The 25,098-nt window shown below is 41.3% G+C and overlaps 1 protein-coding gene across 1 annotated transcript in view; it reads right to left on the bottom strand.

The window, feature by feature from the left end:
* KLHL8 (kelch like family member 8) overlaps positions 1-15,100 on the bottom strand; it is a 45,036-nt gene extending 29,936 nt beyond the window's left edge. The window contains exons 1-2 of the mRNA XM_081097738.1: positions 14,940-15,100; positions 1,542-1,905 (exon numbers count right to left, since the gene is read on the bottom strand). Of these exons, the coding sequence (XP_080953864.1) occupies positions 1,542-1,754 (213 nt within the window). The 5' untranslated portion in view covers positions 1,755-1,905; positions 14,940-15,100. The remainder of the gene's footprint in view (positions 1-1,541; positions 1,906-14,939) is intronic.
* Positions 15,101-25,098: the final 9,998 nt, after the last annotated feature.

The raw sequence follows: 25,098 nt of genomic DNA, 5'->3' as shown, positions 1-25,098 counted from the left end.
CACTCAAATAGCTACTCTTTTCAATAATTCACCAATTTTAATGAGTTTGAGTAGCCAAAAAAGTGTTTTATTTCCAAGGTCAAGAAGGATTTAACTTTGGGTGGTGGGCCCATGATGCAATGTATAGATAGATCATATATCACAGAGATACACACTTGAAGCCTATATAATCCTATCAACCAATGTCATCCCAATAAATTTAATTTAAAATTTAAAAGAATATAAATGGCTACACAGTAAAAAAAATAAAATAAAAACTAATTAAAAATTTTTAAAAAATCATTATATTCTATTTATTTCCCATGCATACATTAATATGCTGAATTGGTAATTCATTAGATTTAAATAATCTATTTTACACTTTTTATTTTTACCAAAGCCAGTGTAGGTCACTGAATATCATTCTAAGGTTGAAAATTAGAACAATCGTGTGAAATTAAAGCATAATATACCATATAGAACAAAATGTTCCTTCATTGAAATATACGCATTGCTAGATTTCACAGAGCAGAATTACATAACGGTTTTCTTCTCAAATCCTTAGAACCAAGAAATATGTAAGGACACTAAAAATTTAAGTAAAGCAAATATAGATCATGTATACACAGTGTAACACTATAATCCTGGACATTCAGGGCCTGAAACTCAAAGTTTATGCTTTCAGTTATAGACTTTTGCTAAGTGTCCCCGATCTGATTTTCCAAGTATGCCCTCAACCCCACAACTATGAGCTCAAAGAATCTGTCTTATCAGGAACAGAAAGCAAAATCTAAGAGATCCCAAAGTGGCAAATCTTATGTGGAAAATGCTGTATGGATGCATTTAATGATATGAATCACTAAAAAAAGTTTAGCACCACACTGAGAGATAAGAATAGGAAAGTACCTTAAGTGAATAATGAAAAACAATTAGAACACAGGCTCTTCCACACTACTTGATCACTTTTCCAGTTTTATTAAAACTGTCTTTTGAGGCAGACTGATATGATTCTATAAAACATAGACAAAGTTTACTAAAGATTTTTTCATCCAACTCTAAATAGACTCTACTTCACTATCTGGTATATAAACAATCTCACTTAACAAAAAATAGTATTGAAGTAGAGATTAAATTACCAGGATAGGAACATAAGTAAAACACTAGTGCAATTGAGTAAACAACCAACAATTCCTGACTTCTAAACCAAAATCAAGAATAAGTGAATGCATTAACTTTTTAAATTCACAAATTAAAAACTTATCCGGTCAATAGCAAGTTGATTTTACTACTAGTAACTATTTGTTATTTTAGAATTTCAGAACTCTCAGAAGTTAAGAACAATGACTATCGACATTTAATTAGTACGAGAATTTGATCTTTTGCTAATCTCCCTTTAGTTATCCTCCATTATGTTCCTCCTCCTCAATCAAAAGGATTGAGACTGAAATCATTCTGATTGTAACAATAAGTACAGCACCAAAAATTTGCTGGTATGGTTATAGAAACCCCCATTTTTCATAATACTCTGAAGAGACGGAGAAAAGAAAAAAATACAGTCTGACCTTTAGTGTGACATCACAGAGTTCTCCATTTTCATAAAACCGAAGAAGAGATCCATGAAAATCTTTCCAAGCTTCCTGTGCTTCGAAGATAAAGGAGTCGTCGCCATCGCCATCACTGATGGAAGACCTAGTCTTTGTTTGCTGGTGCTGCTGCCTTTTCCCCTTTGTGAAGTGATTCCTAGGGTATTTTGTATTCATAGAATCTGAAGCCATTTGCAACACTCTTCTTTTAATAGAGCTGTCTTCTCAAACATCCCATTTATTCTTTTGTAAATGGTAGGGCAAAAGCGGAAGGTAGATGCGGCCCACTAAACTTCAGACATTTTCAAAACCCACTCAACTGCCATTGTCCAATTCGCTGACACTGAAAAATCAACAAAACACACGTAGAAACAAACCAAAAGAGAAAAATCAATAATAATTCTAGTTTACCAATATTATATATGTAAAAAGACTATATAAATAAAAAAAAGAACAAGTAACTTTGGAGCTCGTATGCTAAATGTCACATAAATTACCTCAGAAAATATAGGTGACCCTTGAATAATGCAGAGGGTAGATTCAAATCCACCCTCATCAAAAATCCACACATCAAAAGTATTTTTGACTCAGTTGGAAATACACGGTTAGGAATCCGTGGTTGAGAATGAGAAAATACTGGGGTTTTGTTGTTGTTTTGATATACTGTTATTGACTTCAGAGAGGAAGGGAGAGGGAGTGAGAGATAGAAACATCAAAGATGAGAGAGAATTATTGATTGGCTGCCTCCTGCACGCCCTCCACTGGGGATCGAGTCCACAACCCAGGCACGTGCCCTGACGAAGAATCGAACTGTGACACTCCTCGTTCATAGGTTGACACTCAACCACTGAACCACGCCGGTTGGGTGAGAAAAATACTGTTTTTGATCCATGATTGACTGAATCCACAGGTATTAAACCCACAAAGGAATGACTATAAAAATCTGTATATAAATGGACCAACATAGATCAAAACCATGTTTTGAGGTATCAACTGTATTTTATATCAGTGAAAAAACTCCTTTAAAATCTAATTTGAGCCCTACCTGGTTTAGCTCAGTGGATAGAGCATCAGCCTGTGGACTGAAAGGTCTCGGGTTCAATTCCAGTCAAGGGCACATGCCTGGATTGTGGGCTTGATCCCCAGTAGGGGGCGTGCAGGAAGCAGCCAATCAATGATTCTCTCTCATCATTGATGTTTCTCTCCCTCCCTTCCTCTCTCTGAAGTCAATAAAAATATATTTTTTAAAAAAATCTAATTTGAAAATTTTAGGAAGAAGGTGAAATAGAAAGCATCAGGAATTTGTCTTCCCACCTAGACAACAATTGCAGTGGCAGAATCTGTCTGGTGTAACTGTTTTAGAACTCAAGTGTTGAAGGCTTACAACTTCCCGGAGAAGACTTGGATGGTAAATCACGGTTAATTTTGGTCAATTTCAGCTCTTAGTACAGTAGCAGCTTTCCATTCACACCCTCCGTCACATGCAGGCAGCTGTGCATGTGTTCCAGGAGCAGCAGCTTGCACACAATTTGCAGGAGCTGTGGTGGGCAAAAAGGACCCTGTCCTCCAAGTATCAGGAGTCTCTGCTCTGATTGCTGAGTGCTATTTCTGCTCACAGAGATGCAGACAAAGAGTGGGCAGACATTTTTGCTGCAACTCCTTCTACGATTGCAAGCCTTTCTCTCTCAGCTGGAGTAACTTCCAGGGGATCTGAAAGGCTGGTGTTCTTTCCCCCTATATTTTATACTTTTTCTCCTGTAGGGAGCAAGACATGAAAGACTAGGACGTTAAAAAATAACTGCGTAGACAAGGAATATTAGACACACCCCGAGAAAGGCTCAAAAAGACCGGAGAGCACCTGAAGGCTACAGCTCAGGGTGATCTCCAGCACAGATAACATGAGAAAGAGAGAGAGAGAGAGAGAGAGAGAGAGAGAGAGAGAGAGAGAGAGAGAACAATGACAAAAACTGGCAAACATTTTTTAAAAAAAGGAAGAATCTGATTTTCAGACTTATTTTATTAGATTTAAATGTTCAGTATTCAACAACAACAACAAAACACAAGGCATACACAGAAACAGATATGTATGGCCCATTTAGGGGGGGGAAATAAAGCAAAAGAAACTGTCTCTGAAAAAGAACTAATGGCATTTATTCTAGACAAATAATTTAAGACACTATCTTACTGATATTTGAAGAACCAAAGGAAGATGTGGTGAAAGTCATTTGTATGAACAAAACAGAACTAGCAATTAAAACGGAGTGGGGGGGGGGGGGGGAAGACACACCATAAAACCTAAAAAGGAACAAAAAACAAATCCTGGAACTGAAAAGTACAATAACTAAAATGAAACATTCACTAGAGGGATTCAAAGGCAGATTTGAGGAGGCAGAAAAAAGAATTGGCAAACTTGAAGATAAAATAATGATAACTATCAAGTGAGAAACAGAAAGAAAAGGTGGAAGAAACATGAACAGAGCCTAAAGGACCTGTGGGACACCACACACCAATGTACATATCATTGGGGTCCTAGAAGAATAAGAGAGAAGGGGAAGAGAGAATATTTAAAGAAATAATGGCTGAAAACTTATTAAATTTGATGAAAGACATGAATTTAAACATCCAAGAAGCTCCAAGAAAGATAAACTCAAAGAGACCCAAAACCTAGATACATTATAATCAATCTTTCAAAAGCCAATAATAAAGAAAGAATCTTGAAATCAATAAAAGTGAATCATCTCCTGGTTGGTGGCTCAGGGGTTGAGCATCAGTCATGAACCAAGAGGTCACTGGTTCGATTCCCGGTCAGGGCACATGCCTGGGTTTTGGTGTCAATCACCAGTAGAAGGCATGCAGGAGGCAGCCAATCAATGTTTCTCTCTTATCAATGTTTCTGTCTTTCTATCCTTGTCCTGCTGGAAGCCGGTCCATCCTTGCTGCTTGACACAGTCGCTGCAGGGAAGAAACATCTGCACAGCTTATGTTTCAAGGGACCTGGCGTATATGGCATATGTTTGCTCCCCCTCTTAACACTATGTGTTTTAAACAGGACCATCTCCCCGAGAAAGGTTGTTTCCCAGGTGAGGATTTTTCCCTGGAGTTAGGGAGGGAATAAAACCCCTTACCTAAGTGCCAGGCGGGTAATTAATCACTTTACGAACAATCACGCTTAAGCTACATAATCTTTACTTAGGATAATCTCCTTCAGTTACTTCCTTGTAGCTTAATAAAACAATAGAGTAACCTTGAAATGGAGATAAGAAATGCCCTAACCTTTGGAATAGAATTGATAGGATTAAAATCAACTGGTATAAATACAGATGTAACAAGACAATAAACACAGAACTTGGCTGAAGATCCTGGCTAGAGAACCTGGCTATGATGGTCGACTGAATGCTGCCTCCGTGTCATTCCTTCTTCGCCGACTCCGTCCACACCTTTGGGAACCCCTGGACCTGTTGGGGTTGGACCCCAACACTGTCCCTTCCTCTCCCTCTAAAAAGTTAATAAAAATATATTTTTAAAAAAATAAAAGTAAGTCATCACACAAGTGATCCTCAATAAGATGATCAGATTAGAAACTTTGGAGGCCAGAAGACAGTGGGCAAGTATGTTTAAAGTATTAAAAGACAAAGTCTGTCAACCAAGAATCCTATATCCAGCAAAACTGTTCTTCAAAAGTGAGGAAGAAATTAAGAAATCCCAAATAAACAAAAGCTGAAGGAGCTCATGACCACTAGATCTGGCCTGCAAGAAACACTCACGGGGTCCTTCAAGATGAAATGAAAGAACGCTAGACAGTAACTCAAAGCCATATGGAGAAATAAATATCTCAATAAAAGTAAATACATAAGTAACAAAAATTAATATTGTAACAACAGTTTGCAACTGCATTTTTTTTCTCTACATGATTAAAGAAAAAATTAATTTAAGCATAACTGGATTGGCAAAATGAATAAAAACACATGATTCAAGTATATGCTATCTATAAGAGATTCACTCCAGATCCAGACACAAACAGGTTGAAGTGCAAAAGATGAGAAAAATATTTCATGTGAATAGTAACCAAAAGAGAGCAGAAATGGCTATACCACGATCAGACAAAATAAGACTTTAAATTTTAAAATGTCATAAGAAACAGAGGATATTATACATTAATAAAAGATTCAATACAGCAAAAAGATATAACAATAAATATTTACACATATAATGACAGATCATGAGAAGAATAGAAGGGAGAAAGGAACAGTTCTACAATAACAGGTGGAGATTTCAATCCCCCAGTCACAATAATGGATAGAACAACAAATAGAAGGTAAGTATGGAAACAGAGGACTTAACACAATAAACCAACTACTCTAACAGACATGCCCAGGACACTCTATCCAAAAACAAAATACATATTCTTCTCAAGTGCACACAGACATTTTCCAGTATAGACAATATGTTAGACGACAAATTTAAGTCAAAATAGACTTAAAAAGATAACAGACCAAGTATCTTCTACCAATTTGACATGAAGTTATTTACCAATAACAACAACAACAACAACAAAATGGAAAATTCACAAAACTGTGGAAAGTAACACAATTTTAAACAATGGATCAAAGAAGAAATGAAAAGAAAAATTAGAAAATACTTAGAGAAGCATTAAAACTAAAATAAAACATACCAAAACTTATGGGGCTCAGTGAAAGCAGTGGTAAGGAGGAAATTTATAGCTACAAACACATTTTTTAAAAATTTCAAATCAATAACCAAACTTTACAACTTAAGGAACTAGAAAAAGAACAAACTAAACCCAAAGCAGAAGGGAGGAAATAACAGAGATTAGAACAGAGGTAAACATAAAATGTACCATATTAACTATTTTTAAGTGCACAGTTCAGTGATATTAAATATAATCACACTGTTGTGCAGCCATCACCACCATCCATCCCTGTAACTCTTCATCTTGTAAAACTGAAACTCTATTCCCATTAAAGAAATCCCCATTCTCTCCTCCTCCCCAGCCCTTAGCAACCATTATTATACTTGGTCTTTATGATTTTGACTACTCATACCTCATATAAGTTGAATCATACAGTACTTATCTTTTTGTGACTGGCTTATTTCACTTAGCATAATGTCCTCAAGGGTCATCCATGTTGTAGCATATTGCAGAATTTCCTTCCTTTTTAAGGCTGAATAGTATCCCATTGTGGGATACAGCTAAAGCAGTATTTTGGGGAAATTTTTAGAGCATTAAATGCTTATGTTAAAAAAGAAAAAAAGATCTTAAATCAATAATTAAGCTTTCACCTTAAGAAACTAGAAAAAAAGGAGCAAAATGTACTCAAAGCAAGCATAAGGAAATAATAAAGAGTACAAACCAATAATATCAAAAACAGAAATTAAATCAAAACCAAAAGTTTTTTTTAAAAGATCAACAGAATTGATAAACATCTAGCAAGACTGACAAAAAAAAAAAAAAAAAAAGGGAGAAGACGCATGCCCTAATATCTGGAATATTAGGGATTATCACAATGAATCTATAGGCAATGAAAGGTTAATAAGGTAACTACCATGGAAAACTCTACATATGTAAATGTGACAACTTAGTGTTTGTTCTCTCCAGTTCAATATGGCATAAAAATAAATAAATAAAAGGCACAGAGATTGGAAAGAAATAAGTCTGTCCCTATTAGCCGACATGATTGTCTATGTAAAACATTCCCAAGAAACACCTAGAACTAATAGTAAGTTTAACAAGGTCACAAAATATAAGGTGAACACACAAAAATCAATCATATTTCTACATATTAGATATGCATAATTGAAAACTGAAATTTTTAAAAGCAACACTACCAATAATGGCTCAAGAAAAATTTATTCTAAAATCAAAAGCTTATTTACAAAATGACAATGTGATCATGATAAATGGACAGTCCAGCAATTTTCAAACTTTTTTCATCTCATAGCACACATAAACTAATTACTAAAATTCTGGAGCACACCAAAATATATACATCTTGCTGACCTGACAAACAAAAGGGGTAACTGATTCATTCACATGCGACAGCTATAGTTGCGTTGGCTGTTGTCATTTTTTTATTTGACAGGCTAAGACAGTGGTCGGCAAACTGCGGCTTGCGAGCCACATGCGGCTCTTTGGCCCCTCGAGTGTGGCCATGAAGTTTCGATCGCACTGTACGTGCGCGCCCGCACGTGGTATTTTGTGGAAGAGCCACACTCAAGGGGCCGCAGTTTGCTGACCACTGGCCTAAGAGTAGAGTCAGGTATTATACATTTTAAAAATTATTGTGGCACACCAGTGAAACTGTGGGGACACATATAGCAATAGAACAGAATAGTCAGTTTAAAAATAGACCCACACAAATATCTCCAATTGGTTTTTGACAAGGCACAAAAGCAATTCAATGGAGAAATGACAGTCTTTTAACAATGATATTGAAACAACTGAACATCTACATACGAAATATGGCAGCCAATCAATGATTCTCTCTCATCATTGATGTTTCTATCTCCCTCTCCCTCTCCCTTCCTCTCTGAAATCAATAAAAATATCAAAAAATGAAATAACTAAAAATGCGATACACTCACTATCTTTCATATATAAAATACTATGCAAATGCTGACATTCATCTCTAATTAATTTTTAAGATATATAGACCTCTCAGACTTTTTTGTTGTTGTTAATCCTCACCTAAGGATATTTTTCCATTGATTTTTAGGGAGAGTGGAAGAGAGAAGGAAAGACAGAGAGAAACATTGATGTGAGAGAAACACATCGATTGGTTGCCTCCTACATGAGCCCTGACCAGGGCCTGGGCCGTGGAAGAGCCTGCAACTAAGGTACGTGCCTTTGACCAAACTGAACCCAGGACCCTTTGGTCCTCAGACCGACACTCTATCCACTGAGGCAAACCAGCTGGGGCTTCAGATTATTTTTATAGAGAACAAATCTACTGAGATAAAACTAGTTCTGTTACTTTATCTTATAAATCCCAAGTATTGATTTAGAACCTTGAACTTTGAAAAGCATTTACATTTCAAATGAAAAAACTGACCAATATAACAGGGAAAAAGAAAAAAAAAGATCTGAGAAAAAAAGGCATTACTCTGGTTGGATTCATTCATAAGCTTGTATAACATCACTTGATCCACCTCATACTCTTCAGACCTTGTGACTGTTACTGGAAACTGACCCAGAAACAGAAGTTGGCTTCACATTATAAAGCGCTATAGCCCAGCAATCTAACACTTAAAAGGAAAACAGGGCAGTTTGATACAGAGTACTTCAAACTCTTATTACAAAAATAAACTCAAGCTTAGCACTCCAACCTGATTCTGAAATTCCCCAAATGCAAATAAGATTAACTTTAAATGTTATAAATTCAAATTATAAATTATAGTCTAATTTAAGACTATAAGATGATTGTAAATTCCATATTCTTTTCTAACCAGCAATATTGAAAGTCAAAGTGATCAATTAGGATTTATTATAACTTTCTACTTTGTGCTATATAAGAAGAAATATTATACAACACATATAACTATGTAAATATCATCTAGTTTGGAAGATAAAATAGTTTTCTTTAGCATTTGGTGTTTTGTTGACAAAAGAAAACATGTCCAACTTTTAGAACGAACCAAATTATCTTTTAGCATTTCAAAGTAATATTTTAATATGCTGGACTATATTAGGGTGTGGTTCTCTGCCATACAGTCTATTGCCCATCAAGGCAGGGAGGGCAGGAGTGGACAGTATCTGCCTAATGACCATGGATGAATCACTGGTGTGTCATCTTCAGCTCTAAGAAGCAGCACTATTAATCAGGGGACTGGCCAGCATACTGTTATATCATAAATATCAACCTCTTGTAGAAAACAGGCACTCACGGTGCTTCAAAAATTACCTGTTCACTTTCTTTTCTCAAAAAACAAATGTTAAAAATAATCTGCAAAATATATAGTAAAAACAAAAACCCTGCCTAAATAACTGAAACTAATGGTTCCTAGAACCTCGCAGTGGTTCTCAACTTTCTGGCCCTTTAAATACAGTTCCTCATGTTATGACCCAACCATAAAATTATTTTCGTTGCGACTTCATAACTGTAATGTTGCTACTGTTATGAATCGTAATGTAAATATCTGATATGCAGGATGGTCTTAGGTGACCCCGATGAAAGGGTCGTTCGACCGCCAAAGGGGTCTCGACCCACAGGTTGAGAACCGCTGTTCTAGGGGGAGGGTGGTCATACTAGTCAACCCCTTTTGAGCATGTTGAAAGCTGTGAGTCTTCTCCCCAGAAAAGTGCTGTACACCCATAGACCGAGTTTATACTCCTAGGTTAGGAGACCACTTATGGGCATACCAGCAAGATGACATTATAATTCTGCACAGCAATGTATTGTCATTCAATGCTACTAAAAAGTGCTTTTATGACTCATCACTTTGTAAAAGAAAATGGGTCACTTTTTAACTTATTAATCACTCCATAGGTTCTAGATATCAAGGATATTGGATGAAGTTTGCTTTCTAACTATTTTAAAGCATTAATGAACTTGTGCAGAAAATAGTTTAGTTCCGCCCTCCCCTACACTGTTCTACCCATTCAGTTCTATAAATAGAACTATTATATCTCTAAACAACTTGGAAAAGATGTGATATTGTGTGTTGGAGAATGGGTGTGGCCTATGTCAAAGCCCTGGCCATACAGACAGTGGCAGAAATATCATCCAATGTGTTTACTGGGAGCATGGGACCCCAACCCACCAGACTAGAAAATATGTGGCTCAACCAGGTCTGGTTTTGAAGACTGAAAGGTAGGGGGGTGTGTGTGTGTATGTGTGTGTGTGTGTGTATAACTGCTATTGTTGGAAGCAGTAAAAAGGTTTCACAGATTATTAACTTTCAAATGTTGGAGATTTTTATCTGGAAAGATGGTTGGGAGAAGCGATCTTGACATCTCACTAAAGGTATGAAATTTCTTTTTTGATAGATCCTCCCTTCCCCCAACTGGTGGGTGGAAATTTCTTCTTTATAATGTTCAATAACAGCAGAGGTCAGCAAAACTTTTATCAAAAGAGCCAGACAAATAAATACCTTAGGCTGTCAGGGTAGGTGTTTCTATCAAAGCGACTTAACTTTAGTGTTTATACAAATCAGCCATAAGCAATATGTAAATGAATGAGCATAACTGGGTTCCAATAAATTTTTATTTATGAACATAGAAACACACACACAAAACAAAAACAAAAACAAAAAAAAAACACAGCAAGAAGAAGTAGAAAATTTTCCAAGGTCCCTTTGACCTTCTTCGATAGTTTTACCTGAGTCACAGGAATTATGCATAAGCAGATAACGAACTCTCTTGTATAACCAGCCCTTAGAAAAAAAAAAGTTTTAACAGTATTTACATAACTGGTATTCACCAGAAACAAACTATACTAGCAGCATTAAAAAAAAAAACAGCATGTGACTAATGATATCAATGAATATTATAGTGCTTACTGCTTATGAAATTATTTCACATATTATAAACATTTTTACCCCCCTTTTACAGCTAAGAAACAGGTTCAGAAAATAACTCACCATGGTCACACAGCCAACAAGTTTAGTCTCTTTAGTTCTTAATATACAAAAATAAGTAATTGTCACCCTAGCTGGCTTGGCTCAGTGCATAGAGCATCAGCCTGTGGACCGAAGGGTTCGGAGTCTGATTCCAGTCAAGGGCATGTACTTTGGTTGCAGGCTCCTCCCCCGTCTGGGCCCTGGTCCGGGCTTGTGCAGGAGGCAACCAATTGATGTGTTTCTCTCACATCGATATTTCTGTCTTTCCCTCTCTCTTCCACTTTCTCTAAAAAATCAATGGAAAATTATCCTCAGGTGAAGATTAAAGAAAAAAAAATTGTTGAAAATTCAAATATAAGAAACCAAAGTTTAAACATCGTTTTTTAAAACAGAAAAGCTATGTGAAATTAATTTTTAGGATGTTTAAAATATTCTCTTTAATCTTCTAAAAATAACACCCATTTCAATTCTCTACAACTCTTAAAAGTTCTCGACTTGTTTTTAAGGAGTCATTTACCTACAGCCATAGATAGAATGTACACCACCAAGAGTGATATTAACTGTGGACTTTGAGTGATAACAATGTGTCAATATAGGTTCATCAATTGTCATAAATTTACCCTTCCAGTGTGGGGATTTCGATAGCTGGGGAGATTGTGCATATGTGGGACAGGGCAGAGGGCACATGGGGGCAGAATGTATATGAGAAATCTCAATATTACTATGAACCTAAAACTGCTCTCAATATAAACTCTATTTTGAAAAGGAAATGGGGTGTCAAATTTTAGCTACCTCACTTTCTTAACAATGAGGAAATGATGCTGTTTTTTTTTTTTTTTTTTTTATTACACTCACTGGCTGAATTTACAGAACATGCAATTATTACAGACTATAATATCATCTTAAAAGACAATAATAGTAATCTTATAAAATGCTAAAGAATTAGTAGCTTTAGATGTTAATATGGTAAAGCTGTTACCAGAAAGGGGACTGACCAGGAGCGGACTAGCTGGTAGTGTGCGGATTCTTGACTTCCTGCGGGAAAGATTTCACAAGTCCAGGTGATTTTGAGAGTGTGTTTATTAATTAAAGCTGGGGACAGTGAAACAAGAAAGGGCGTAGGACAGTAGTTCTCAACTTTGGCTGCACATGAGAATCACCTGGGAATGTTTTTAAAATGCTGATTTCTGGGCCTCATCCTCTGGCTTACTGGCCTGTCTTAAAGCTAAATGTAATGATTGAGGTACAGTATCCTGAAATTTCTTTTTACATTTGTATTAAAACTACTTGTTATCTTAAAGGCAATCTATAAAGTGACTAAAAGTTTGAAGTGGGTCATGGGTTGACTGAATATGGGTGGCTGTAAAAAGAGGAAAAGCAACAGCCAATGAAAAACCCCACTGCCAAGCAAAGGTCCTGTGCTCACCAAGTCTACCCGCTGGCAGGGTCAAGACATGAGGGAGATGGGGGAAGAGGATTTCCTCAGAGTGAGAATGAAGAACACCAAGGGCTGAACAATTATCAACTTACACAGGAGGAAAGTGTGGACGGAAGGAAAAAGGGGACGGGGAGGGCACCACATACTAAACCTGACAAGCTCGGCCATGTTACACACTCGGAGACAGGACGTCACCGCATAGTACGGTCTGAAATTAACACTTTCTAACTGAAAGCAGCTCATGGTGGGTAGTCATGTTCCACGGCGGCATTTTCCCTACCAAAGATCATTTTCACCGTAACTGGGCCTGTCGTCTTTTTGCACCAAAGATAGCATATGTGATAACATGCCTTTGGAATATATATTTTTAAAAAAGTCCTTTTTTTTTTTTTTTGTCTGGATCCCTCAAAGCACAACCACCTCTCCAGAGCAGAGACTACAAATCCCTTCATAGTTATTATTATCAGGTTCACTTTCCTATACCCACCTAGGAAAAAGAAGTATGTGTCTACTTGGCTTACTTTTTACCCACTCCCAGAGAGCTCTCCCGCTCCCCTCCCCGCCTCACTAATCTGTCACCAATGAATTTCATGTAGGCCCTGTGTATCTTCCCCTTTGATTCTGAGGAATAAAGTAAGTGGTAAAACTGCCATTTTCCAGAGCATTTTCTCAACCCCCTGAGATTTTGCTTCCAGGTAACGGTCATCAAGTTGGCTCAATTAAAGTCATAAAGATTCTCTACAGATTTTGAATGCTTCTTATGTTAACAAAAGCAATACCAAAAAAAAAAAAAAAGATGCAATCAGCTGATAAAATACTTCTCAGCCCAAGTTTTTTCAAAAACCTTTTCCCAAAGATTTCTTCCAAAGGGGTGACATTTGTGAGGAGAACCCACGTTTTGCCTCCCAGACGCTGCCTTTTAGGGGTGTTGATTTTAAGCTGTTTATTAAGAAACAAGACTCAGAGCCTTTGACCCTGCCCCTTTTCCTGCCCAACACATTCAGACACAGAAATCTGCCTCAGGAAGGATATCTTAAAATGTCGCCTTAACCTAAGTTGAATTATGTATGGTTTTTTTAAGAAAAAGGGGAAAAAAAGGGCTTCAGGCAGACGCCTATTGGCTAGATACCCCCTACAGTGTCGCACTGTTTCTGAGTTGCCTAGCAAGGATTTACCCGCCATGTATGTTCTGCTCTCCAACCACCTGTAACCGGCCCATTCCCCACCCCCTTTTTTTTCCTTTGTCCAAAACGTCTTATATACCCCATGTTGCCTCCCTCTTTGGAATGTTCGTGCTTTTGTGAATTCCTCAAGCATATACATATATGAAAAACTTAAATTGTTCTCCTTTAATGTCTGTTAATTTGATAAGGAGCCCATACAGAACTTAAAAGGTGGTGGTGGTGGGGGGGGGGAGTATTAATCTATTTTAGTCCCCACATTAGCACAGGGAAAAAGTGCCAGAGGTGGTTATGCTATGAAAGCAGACGAAAGAGAATGAGAAAGGTTCGATTTTCTACAAAAAGCCACCTGCATCAACACTGCCAAGCGGGAAAATATATAACAAGCGCTTCAAACCCAGGCGCCTGGGACTGCGCAAACCCAGCCGAGGGCGAGCCGCAGGCTAGAGCCCTGCAACCGTGCGGCCGAGCCAGCCTCCCGAGGAAACCCGCAGGCTCAGGACGCAGCCCCGGACCCCGAGGAGGGAGCCGGGAGCCGGCTGGCATCGCTGCGGGCAGACAACTCGGCCGAGCGGCTGCGTGCGTGGGAACGGCTGCCGCGTCCGGTGTCACGCCGCGAGGGGCCACACCACCGCGGGAGGCACACCTGTTGCAGGCAGAAGCCCCTAAACCAGCAATGAGGACGGGCCGCCCAGGGGCAAGTCTCGCCCCTCACCCCAGGACCCGCTAGCCCGGGACAGGCAACCTGCCCCCGGGGGACGTGCCGGCCAGGCCGCTCAGTCCCCCGCCGCAGCGGGTCCCCGGGGCGCCGAGCGCCCGCCCTGACCCCCTCGCCCGCGCACCACTGGTTCCCGGACCCGCAAGCACCTGCCTGGCTCTCTGGCTCAGAAAGACCGGCAGCAGCGCGCCGGGGGGCGGCCGGCGACACCGACGGCGCGGAGGCTGGGGCTCCCCTCGGGGACGCGACCCCGATCCTCCCGCCAACCAGGACGCCGGAAAGCGTGCAGCTTTCACGGGCCCGAAGCCTCCGGCTGTGGAGTCTGCTTACAGCTCGCAGGGCTGGCGGCGCCCGGCGCCCGAGCCAGGGCGGCGTTAGGGTTTGCAGCTGGGGCGAGAGGGCTCGGCGAGGGCGCGGGGACCGCACCAAGGCGCCGGGAGCGAGGGGAACGAGCGCCCAGTTACCTCGGTCCTCGGCTCGGTCCTCCGTTCGCTTCCTTCTGGCCTCGCCGAGACCGCAGCCGCGCCACCGGGTCCCCACAGCTGCGAGGCACCAGCCCCGAACAGCGGGCCTGACGCACGCACCCCCGCGCCCGCGCCGGAGCCGGCTCCTCCGGCTCAGCCCCCGGAGCGGGGCCGGGGGCGGGGCGAGGAGAGCGCCCCGGGCGGCGCGCGGCACTCTGGGAAGTGTGGTTCTAGGGGACCTTTCGCGTCCGCCCCGCGTCCCGGCCGCCCCGCTCGCTCCGGGCCGCGGGAGTCCCCCGGGACTGGCAGGGGCGCCCTGCCCTGATATGGCAGGCTGGGGCCTAGCCAAGCCCTCAGAACACATTTTTGGATAGGATACCTCGTAAACACCTCTGCAGTTGTTCCGTTTCTTCATTTCACTGCCAATGCAAAATGTAGTTTATTTTTATATCCACCCAGTTTCCTCGTGCACGTGGTGTTCTTAGGGTTTATGCCTTTCAAAAACAAAGCAAATACACTGGAAGAGGAAAGAAGGCTCCTACTTTTACTCCTATATCACTGTCTCTACATGCTCCACAAAGGAAATGACAAACAGTTCATGTTTATAAATACCCACAGGTTGTAAACATAAGGAAGCCGTGTATTGACCTTAAGCATCCTTTGCTACCAACGTGAGAGTAAAAGTGATACTGAAGTAAAGGAACTCTTCGATAAAGTCAATGGCGTTTAGGGAGGTAGAGATGAAGAGAAAGCAAAGAAACATTTTTACAAGAGGGTATTCCCCTACACGTGTCTTTTGTTAAAGCAACCTCAAGCTTCTATAACCCTAGGAATCTAGTTCAGAATAAATTCAATCTGAAGTACATTTATGAATATTAACAGATAGGTTTGTATTATGCTAGAAAAGAGCTTTTATTTTTTTTACATTTGCGTCTTATGTAAAAACCCAAAAGTGATTACTAGTACTTCCATTTGAAATCTCATTTCTAAAAAAAGAAAACCACTTGCTTTTTACATAGCAGAAGTAGAAATAAATAATTCTTAATATTTTAAGATATTTCTCTTTAGAGCGTATTTTGCAAATGCCCTTGGAAAAATAAAGCAACACCAGTCTTAAAGTGTGCATACAAAAGCTGTAAAAGTTGTCTGGAAGCATGATATAATACAATGTATATTTCATAAGACCATGTTCTAACAGAATTCTTTTTTTTATATAATCTGAACTCTTTTCAGTCAGGTATGCAGTGTTTCCTAAAAAAATGTTTATGGAGCAGATCTTTTTCTTTGCTAACTGACTTATGCAAACATTAAAATACTTGTAGTTACTAACTACATTAAAGAAATATACACCATGTTTCCATATTGCAATTCATTATTTGTTCAAGAATATTTATTGAGCTTCCACTATATGCCAGACCCTGAGCAAGGCACTAGGAAATATAAAGTGAACAAAACTGAAATCCCTGCTCTGATAGAGACTTAATATCTAATAGAGGAGACAGATGAGAAATAGATAGGCCTAAAGTGGTAAAGAATTATAAATTTACTAGAGGCCCGGTGCACAAAATTCGTGCATGGGAGGGGAGGGGTTCCTCAGCCCAGCCTGAACCCTCTCCAATCCAGGATGTTCAATCTTGGACATCCCTCTCACAATCCGGGACTGCTGGCTCCTAACTGCTCCCTTGCCTGCCTGCCTGATCGCCCTAACTGCTCTCCCCTGCTAGCCTGATTGGCCCTAACCACCTCTGCCTCGGCCCTGCCACCATGGCTTTGTTCAGAAGGATGTCCGGTCTAATTAGAATATTACACTTTTATTAGTATAGATTAGGTCATCTGGAGACCAGATGGGCTGAGCCCAAAATGGCACCAGCACCCAGGGATGGGGAATTATTGGTTTTAAAGGACACTAGGTGGGCTTTTTTTGGTCTGGAACTCTATGGATGGATGGGTCCTGATCCTGGGAAAGTCCGGAGGGGAAAGCTAATGGTCAGCAAGTGGAATAATGTGGTCTAAGCGAAAGGGAATGTCGGGTGTGAAGTGGTCTAAAGGTCAGTTCCCAGGGAAGGAGTATCGATTCAATGATCTGATTAGACCTAACAGTATGCATAGAGTGGCCAGGGGAGGAGGAACATATAAAGTACACCACTGTAGAGCTATTTGTTGGGAGAGAGGAGTCAGGCAAAAGTTCTAAAAATTAAGTGAAATTCTCAAAGCAAATGATTAACGGGGGGGGGGGGGGGGGCGGGAATTCTCCCTAAAATATGACATATCCACAACAATGCTCTCAAATAATTATTTTTTTTTAAATATATATCTTACAAAACAAGCTATACCTTGATGTGGTTCAAGATATGCTACCCTAAAATATGACAGCTTGGCATATTGAATATATTAAACTGAAGGAATTTGATGACAGAAAGAGGGATGTCACTATACCCCCTCCCACCATCTCCCCCTCTTTCCCCCAAATAGGCCATAAAACTCCTAGATAGAAGGTACTCCCCCTATACCAGTAAGAAAGACATTCTTATCACCAGAGGGAATTTAGGGCTGAGAAGGCTGTATAAACAAACCTTATTGCACTAATCCTTGTCTTCCTAGATACTTCTTCACCACTTACTAACACTTACCCAAATACCTTTGTCTTGTCAATTCTTCACAAATTTGTTTCTTCGTTTAAAACGGTATAAAAACTTCCTGCTCTGGTCACCTCTTTGGGTCTTCATTCTCTTGTGAAGGTTCCCATGTACATGTAAAAATTCAATAAAATTTGTATATTTTTCTCCTGATAATCTGTCTTTGTTATTTTAAATTTCAGACCCAGCCAGGGACTTTAGGAGGGTCAAAGAAAACTTTTTTCTCCCTTACAAGCTCAACTGAAAGGAAAGAACACATATTTCCTACATCTGACTACGAGTATCTGTTAGCTTTTATTCATTGCTCTGTGTCTCCGTTTGAGACTAAACAGGACAGGCCCTTAATAAGTAAGGATCTTCCATTAAAAACTCCTTTCCTTCGCTAAAATCCCATAAATTAAAACCAGAAATGCTCTGATATCTGTTGGCACATTGTTGTACTTTGGTCTGAGCAAATTGCACTGTTTTAACCTCAATCGACAATTGCATTTTAAGTCTTTATCCCTAATCCTGGAATAAAAGACTTTATAATAGCCAAAAGAATTTCAGATGTGACCTATGGAGAGATTTGGAAAGATTAATGAAGATAACAATTTTATCTTCATTTTCCTTGGAGGCAAAGTTTGCAACTAAAAGGCAGTCCTCTGGACAGCTGTCTGTCTATGAAAACTTCCTTAAAGAGCCTCAGCACCACCCCTCCCTGTCCTGGTCAGAGTCACTGGCCTGCAGCTAACCTTCCTTCCCATTCCTCTCCAATCTTATCACTGTTCTCCACAGCCACCCTTCAGTGTGATGCTTCAGCTTCCCTTAACAACAGCCACTTCCTGCCTTCTGTCCCACTACAGACTTGTTTTTTCTGACCTTGGCCCTGTGGCCCCGCTTACGCTATTTTAGTTAGTTTAGGACAGTTCTTTCATCCATCACCTTCGCTAGCAATCTGACATAGGTCTCTCTAAACATTTCTTTGCTTACCTCTTTCACTCTCCCCTCTGAAATGTTTGTAGTTCCCTAATTTCTTTCTGGCCTTTGTAATTGCTGTGTTTTCTTCCTCTTTGCATGGCTAACTCCTACTCAGCATCCAATACCATTTTAGATACTGTTTTCATCAGGAAGTCCTTCCTGGTTACAGTGCCCCTCTATCCTGTGTTAATACCTCCTATATACGCTTATATTGCAACCTTTTTGTTGTTCATTCTCACCTGAGGATATTTTTTCCATTTATTTTTAGAGAGAGTGGAAGGTGAAGCCAGGGAGAGAGAGAAAGAAACATCGATGTGAGAAAGACACAATTGGTTGCCTTCTGCACAAGCCCCGACCAGGCCCAGGGAATGAACCTGCAACCCAGGTACATGCCCTTGACCAGGAATTGAACCTGCAACCCTTCCATGCGCGGGCTGATGCCCTATTACTGAGCCACACCAACCAAGGTTATTACAACCTATTTTTGCCCCTAAGGTAGCACGTATCAGTAAGCATTTTAATTAGTTATCTCCTCTTTCATTTGTCTGAGAGCTTCTTAAATAGAAAGTAGGAGCACAGTACTTGATATAGAACAGCTGTTTAATAAATACTCAGGAGTCCCAAAGTGGCGTCAGCATCAAGGGACCAGGAATCAGATGTTTTAAAGGACTCCAGGCAGGCTTTCTCAGCAGGGAATTCTCTGGGTGGGTCCGGGTACTGGGCAAGTCCGGAGGGGAAAGTTACTGGTCTTAGTAAATGGAATGTGGTCTAAATGAAAGGGAATGTTGGTTGCAAAAGGTCAGTTTCCCAAGGGAAGAGGTATCGACTCGATTATTTGATCAGACCTAACAATGGCTAGTTCTCTCCAGAATATCAATAGAAGACAGAACTTGAGTTTAAATGTTGAGTGGAAGGAGAAAGGTGCATCTATGGGCTAGACTAGAGGACTATACTTGAGGATATGTTTCCATAACTGGTATATTGTATTGTTCTTCTTTAGAGTGATAAGGGTTTGGTCCTAGATGGGTGGATGGATCTAAAAGAGAAGGTGTTCTTAGTAAGGGCACTGCTAGTTCAGTTTGTACACAAAATTCTTTTGAAAATTACTAGTGTTGGGTTTTGTTTTTTTTTAATTTATAATTTAATCAGAGCTGGTTGTTGTTTTTCCATTTTTAACATTTCACTTTTGCTGTTTCACCCTGCCCAAGTCAGACACTTTCCACTTCCCATGAAGTTGACTAGATGTGGTGGAGCTTTTAGGCTGCATACGAGGGGAGTGGAATTCTCTAGACTCTAGAGCAGCCGTGGGCAAACTATGGCCCGCGGGCCGGATACGGCCCGTTTGAAATGAATAAAACTATTGAAAAAAAAGACCGTACCCATTATGTAATGATGTTTACTTTGAATTTATATTAGTTCACACAAACACTCCATCCATGCTTTTGTTCTAGACCTCTGGTCCAGTTTAAGAACCCATTGTGGCCCTTGAGTCAAAAAGTTTGCCCACCCCTGCTCTAGAGCAATACATGAAAGGACAGGATGAGAGCAATTTGTCTCTGTCCCTACCACACCCCAGAAGCGCTGTGACTTTAGCTATCAATAAAACACATTGAGAGAAACTTTGTTTTCCAATCTCTATGTTTGAAATATGTGTAATACATTTCTGAACAAAATTATATCCATATGCATGGTAGAAACTGGCACAGTGAAAAAAAATACAATTGTGTTTCAATTCCAATAATATTGTAAACATATGATGTTTCATTAAGATATAGATCCAGCCCTGGCCAGTGTTGTTCAGTGGTTAAAGCATTAGCCTGAGAACCAAAGGGTCATGTGTTTGATTCCCGGTCAAGAGTATGTACCTGGGTTGGAGGTTCAATCCCCTGGTCAGGAGTGTGTGGGAGGTAACCAATATGTCTCTCTCACATTGATGTTCCTCTCTTTGTTTTCCCCCCTCCCTTCCACTCTCTCTAAAAATCAATGGAAAAAATATCCTCAGGTGTGTATTTAAAAAAAGATATTATAAATATTACATATGACATTAGCACTGATATCATCTTCACATTCTCCTAATGGAATCTGTCTCTGAAAAGTTTATTATTTGATTTTTGAAATTAAAATAAATGCATCATTGCATACTGCTAACTGCTTAAACAGTATCTTTTTGCTTCTTCATTCATAAAAGAACTCCAGTGTTTTGGGGGAGGTGACTATGTACCTAGATAATAGATTGTTTTTCATCCTCCCTGGCAGACTCAATTCTGTCCATGAGATATAAGTACAGTGTTTCATGGGACTTTGGGGATGGCTGCCTAAAGGGAATTGATTCAGCTGGGAGGTAGCTCTCTTTTCTTCCTTTTTTTTTTTTTTTTTTAAGGTTTTTATTTACTTTTAGAGGGAGAGGAAGGGAGATGACAAGAGAGATAGAAATATCGATGAGAGAGGAACATCATCAGTCAGCTGCTTCCTACACATCTCCCACTGGGGATGGATCCCGCAACCAGGCATGAGCCCTGCCTGGGAATCTAACTGCAACTTCTTGGTTCCTGGGTCGATGCTGAGCCACACCAGCCGAGCTCTTCCTTCTTTCCTTTTGTAAGTAATAACTTAGATCTTAGCAGCCGTCTAGGACTCAGAGAGGAAAGGCTGGCTAAGCTGCTGCTCCAACTTGATCAGTACCCAAGGGAACACAATCAATTCCTATCCACGGCCCTCGGTGGGGCTAGCCACCGTACACTTTCCAACAGTCCCAATAAAAAAGATAAAAAGCTAGAGAAAGCAGTGGCTGCTCTTCACACATTCTGACAAAAATGTAAAAATAATTGCTTCCAGACCCCTCCCGCACTCCCACCTCCAGGTGCTTGATGGCCCTACCTTATCTGTATATTCTCTCCACCTGATGTAAAACTGTTAACCTTTGACTATAACTAACTGAAACTGCTGGTGCATAGTTGTACATAGTTGTATTTTTCTTTGTCCTCCTGTGTATAAGAGCATCCCCTCACTTTCCTAAAGTTAGAGCATTGTTTCAAGTCTTCTTGGAACTCTGCTCTCGAGTAAGGTCCTTGGATGGGCCCAGCCAGTGATGGATGATTCTCTCTCACCATTGGTGTTTCTATCTCTCTCTCCCTCTCTTTTCCTCTCTCTGAAATCAATATAGATAAAATCTCTTTTCTTAAATCCACAAAGGTTCAAGTCTTCTTTTCATTGACGACTATGAGGTTATTTGAAGGCGGAAGTCACATATATGGTGGTGGAAGAATGACAGATGACAATGACTGAGTCACTGATGACCACCAAACCAGCAAAACAGTCTCACTATAGGCCTGAGGGGTTGGAATTTCCAGCTGCAAAAGGAAAATATTTATCTCTGATAAACAGAATGTGTTGCTTCCAAATTTTGGAACTAGCAAGATGGCCTGCCCCAGCTTGCAGGCTTTCTTTCCTTACTAATTAGCAATTTAGGGCTGCTCTTTCACTGGGTCAGTGGAGAAAGACATGACAGTCAGGAGCCATGAAGAGACCAGCTGATGGAAACCACTGATTGAAAGAGGTAAACAAGTGAGGAGGAGAGACTGTTCCATGGCCTGACGGTTGTCCTCCCCAGGGAGCTGTCCTGGGGCCAAATGGGAGATCAGGACTGCTTGCAAAAAACCACCTAAAGGATCATAGTTGATGTCCATTCTGATATAAACCCCTCCCCTGCCTCCTGTTCCAAGCTGGATCCTGGAATAGGCCATTGTCCTGAACTGGTTAAGCACGCACTTTCCCATAGCCTTCAAATACTAGTGCCCGGGACCAACCCCCGCCCCTCCCCCCACCTTATCCCATGTAATTCTCTGGTGTCTAATAAGCATTTCAGGGATACACTTTGTCTCATAGCCTCCCAAAGTCATGCCTTATATGTTAGTTTCCCTTAATAAACTCTACTAATTACCTTGTTGGAGTGGCCAGCCTTTATCTTCTGCCTTTCCCTGCCCTCCAGTCATGGAGGTAGACTTTCAGTTCTAGGACGTTTCCCTGCGTCTGAGCACACTAACCAGGGAAGTATCAGAGAAGGTATGTGAATTGGCTTCACCAGGCCTTTACCTGTTTGCACAGAGACTATATGACAATACTTTGAGGTTATCATGTTGTAACCTTTTGAAGATGATGTAATTCTTTTACCTAAATGGTTGCTGGCTGTACTCAGCACAACCTAGAACTCATACACCCATGATCCTTGCACAAATGGTGCAAAAAGAAGCTCAGTTTTTCAGATTCTCTTTGTAAGTGATTCTCTTTGGGGTTTATAAGCCAGCATTAAAAAAGAGAAATTGGCCCCGAGCATTGGCCACACACAGAAGGGTCTCAGGTTTGATTCCTAGTCAAGGGCATTGATCAGACCATCAAACCTCAGAGGGAAGGTAGGGGAGGATGGGGGTAAGAGGGAGAGATCAACCAAAGGACTTGTATGCATGCATATAAGCCTAATGGACACAGACAACAGTGGGGGTGAGGGCATGAGTGGAGGGGTGGGGGGACAATTGGGGGGATAAGGACACATATGTAATATCTTAATCAATAAAGAAAAAAGTAAAATAAAATAAAAATCATGCTCTGTACTTTATGTTATGCCCAGATTTCAAGATTCCCAAGAGCCCACCAGGGAGCCAGCGAGTCTGATGCAAAAGCAAAGAGTCCTTCATTTCGAACTAGTTTGGCTCCCCGACCACACTCACCGATGCAACGGTAAGCCCAGTGGCAGAGAGTGAAGCCTGATGGGACGAGGAGTTTTATAGGGGGGTGGAGTAAGGGCAGGAGAGGGGACTGTGGGCCCTGCCAATTGGCCAGGCGCAAGTCGGTGTCTCATTACACAGGATGTGGTCATAGTGATGGCGTGCACTTCCCTTGATTATCATTGGCTAGTCCAGAGAAATCCTGGGTGTGGCTAGTAGGGGCTTCTTCCGGGAAGAAGCCCTGCCAAGCATATGGCTCTGTCCAAAAATGGAGAACCCAGGGCAAGATGGAGGGCACAGTCCTAGCCCCCACCCAGGGCGAGCTGAGCCCGGGCTCCAGGGGCCAGTCCGGTTGCTGGGGGTCCAGCAGATTGGCCAGTTCCGGCCCAGATAGGAAGTCCATGTCCTTCGTCTCGTCCCTGGGGGCGCCGGCGATCGCCACCTTAGGCAACCTGGTAACCCCCCCCCCCCCCCCCCCCCCCCCGCCTCCTGGGAGGTCACCATATTGATGCCGAACTTAGTGCGGACACCTGATCGGCATAGCGCACTATAGCCCAGAACTCCTGGGCTCCAGCGATCCTCCAGCCTCAGCCTCCCGAGTAGCTGGGACTACAGGCGCGTGCCACCGTGCGGGTGCCCGCCACCGAGGCTGCTCGTGGCAGGGAGACCTGGAGGTCGCTGGCTCTTCCTCCGCTGGCTGCCGTTGTCGCGCGGGTATGGTGGGGGGGGGGTGGGCGGTGGGCGGGCTCTCGCTGGGGGCTGGGGAGTCGGTGCCTGAAGCCGCCAGCAGCGTGATCAGGCTGTGCCTCATGGGGCCCGGCGGCCGGCCCACGTAGGCCCCGCGATGACTCGCCCTTTCACTTTATATGGTATATTTAAATATTACCTCCTTAATGGAATATGGAGAGGTGTGATAAAATACAGTCTCTCTTTTCAGGTTTTTCAAACCCTACTAGCTCTTAATGTAACCTTTGGGAAAGCCAGGCCTGTTCAATGACTTGGCAGCAGAATCAGGCTCAAACTTGAGTGTTTGGGGTAGTGGAGAGGGAGGGAGTGACGGCACAATAGCAGTGGGTGCCTAGTTGTGAAACACTGAAGGCTCACTCTGCTGGAACGTGTTGTCAAAGGAGCAGAGGTCATGGAAGCTAAGGGAAACAAAGGGCTCTCTCTAAGTTAGGTTAAAGGGGGAGTTTAAAAAGACAGGTTTCCTTCTAGGGTTTTCTGTAGAATTGGTCAGTTTTCCTTTTACTTACCAGTAAGGAATAGTGGCCTTAAAGTAGGAAAGAGCATGGCCTTGATTCATTAATTAGCAGCTACAGGAGCAACCTCAGGAAAGAGCACATTACCTTAGGACACTGATGGCTGAACATCAGCGCTCTAACCTTTCATTCGTAGCCTAGACTTGTATTCCCTATGTCATCTTTAGAAAGTAATTTAACTTCCCTATACTGTGTCCTTCTAATTTAAAGTGAAGATGACAATAACAGTCCCAACCACTTTGATAACGGGAGGGTAAACAAGAAGGCGACGGATGCGAAACAAACTTCCAAAGTGCCATAACCACTCACGGCTAAAATTCTAGAAGCGGTCGGTAACCATGTTCCCGGATGAGTGTTGCTTCCCAGGCACCGCGTCAGGCCCCAGTGCTACAGTGATGAATAAAGCATGCTCCTCACCCTCCCAGAACTCAGTTTAACACCTACTGGAGAAGACTCTGTAACACAAACAATAACAATAAAACATGGCAAATCCTATGATAATCTCTTGGAAGAGGATCAGAAAAAGCGTCAAAGAAAAGTTGTGTTTGAGCTGGGACTTGAAGGAGGACGTACTTGTCCCCTC

Source organism: Myotis nattereri (assembly GCF_964212035.1).
Source record: "Myotis nattereri genome assembly, chromosome: 1".
NCBI lineage: Eukaryota > Metazoa > Chordata > Mammalia > Chiroptera > Vespertilionidae > Myotis > Myotis nattereri.
This window is presented reverse-complemented; position numbering and strand designations above follow the sequence as displayed.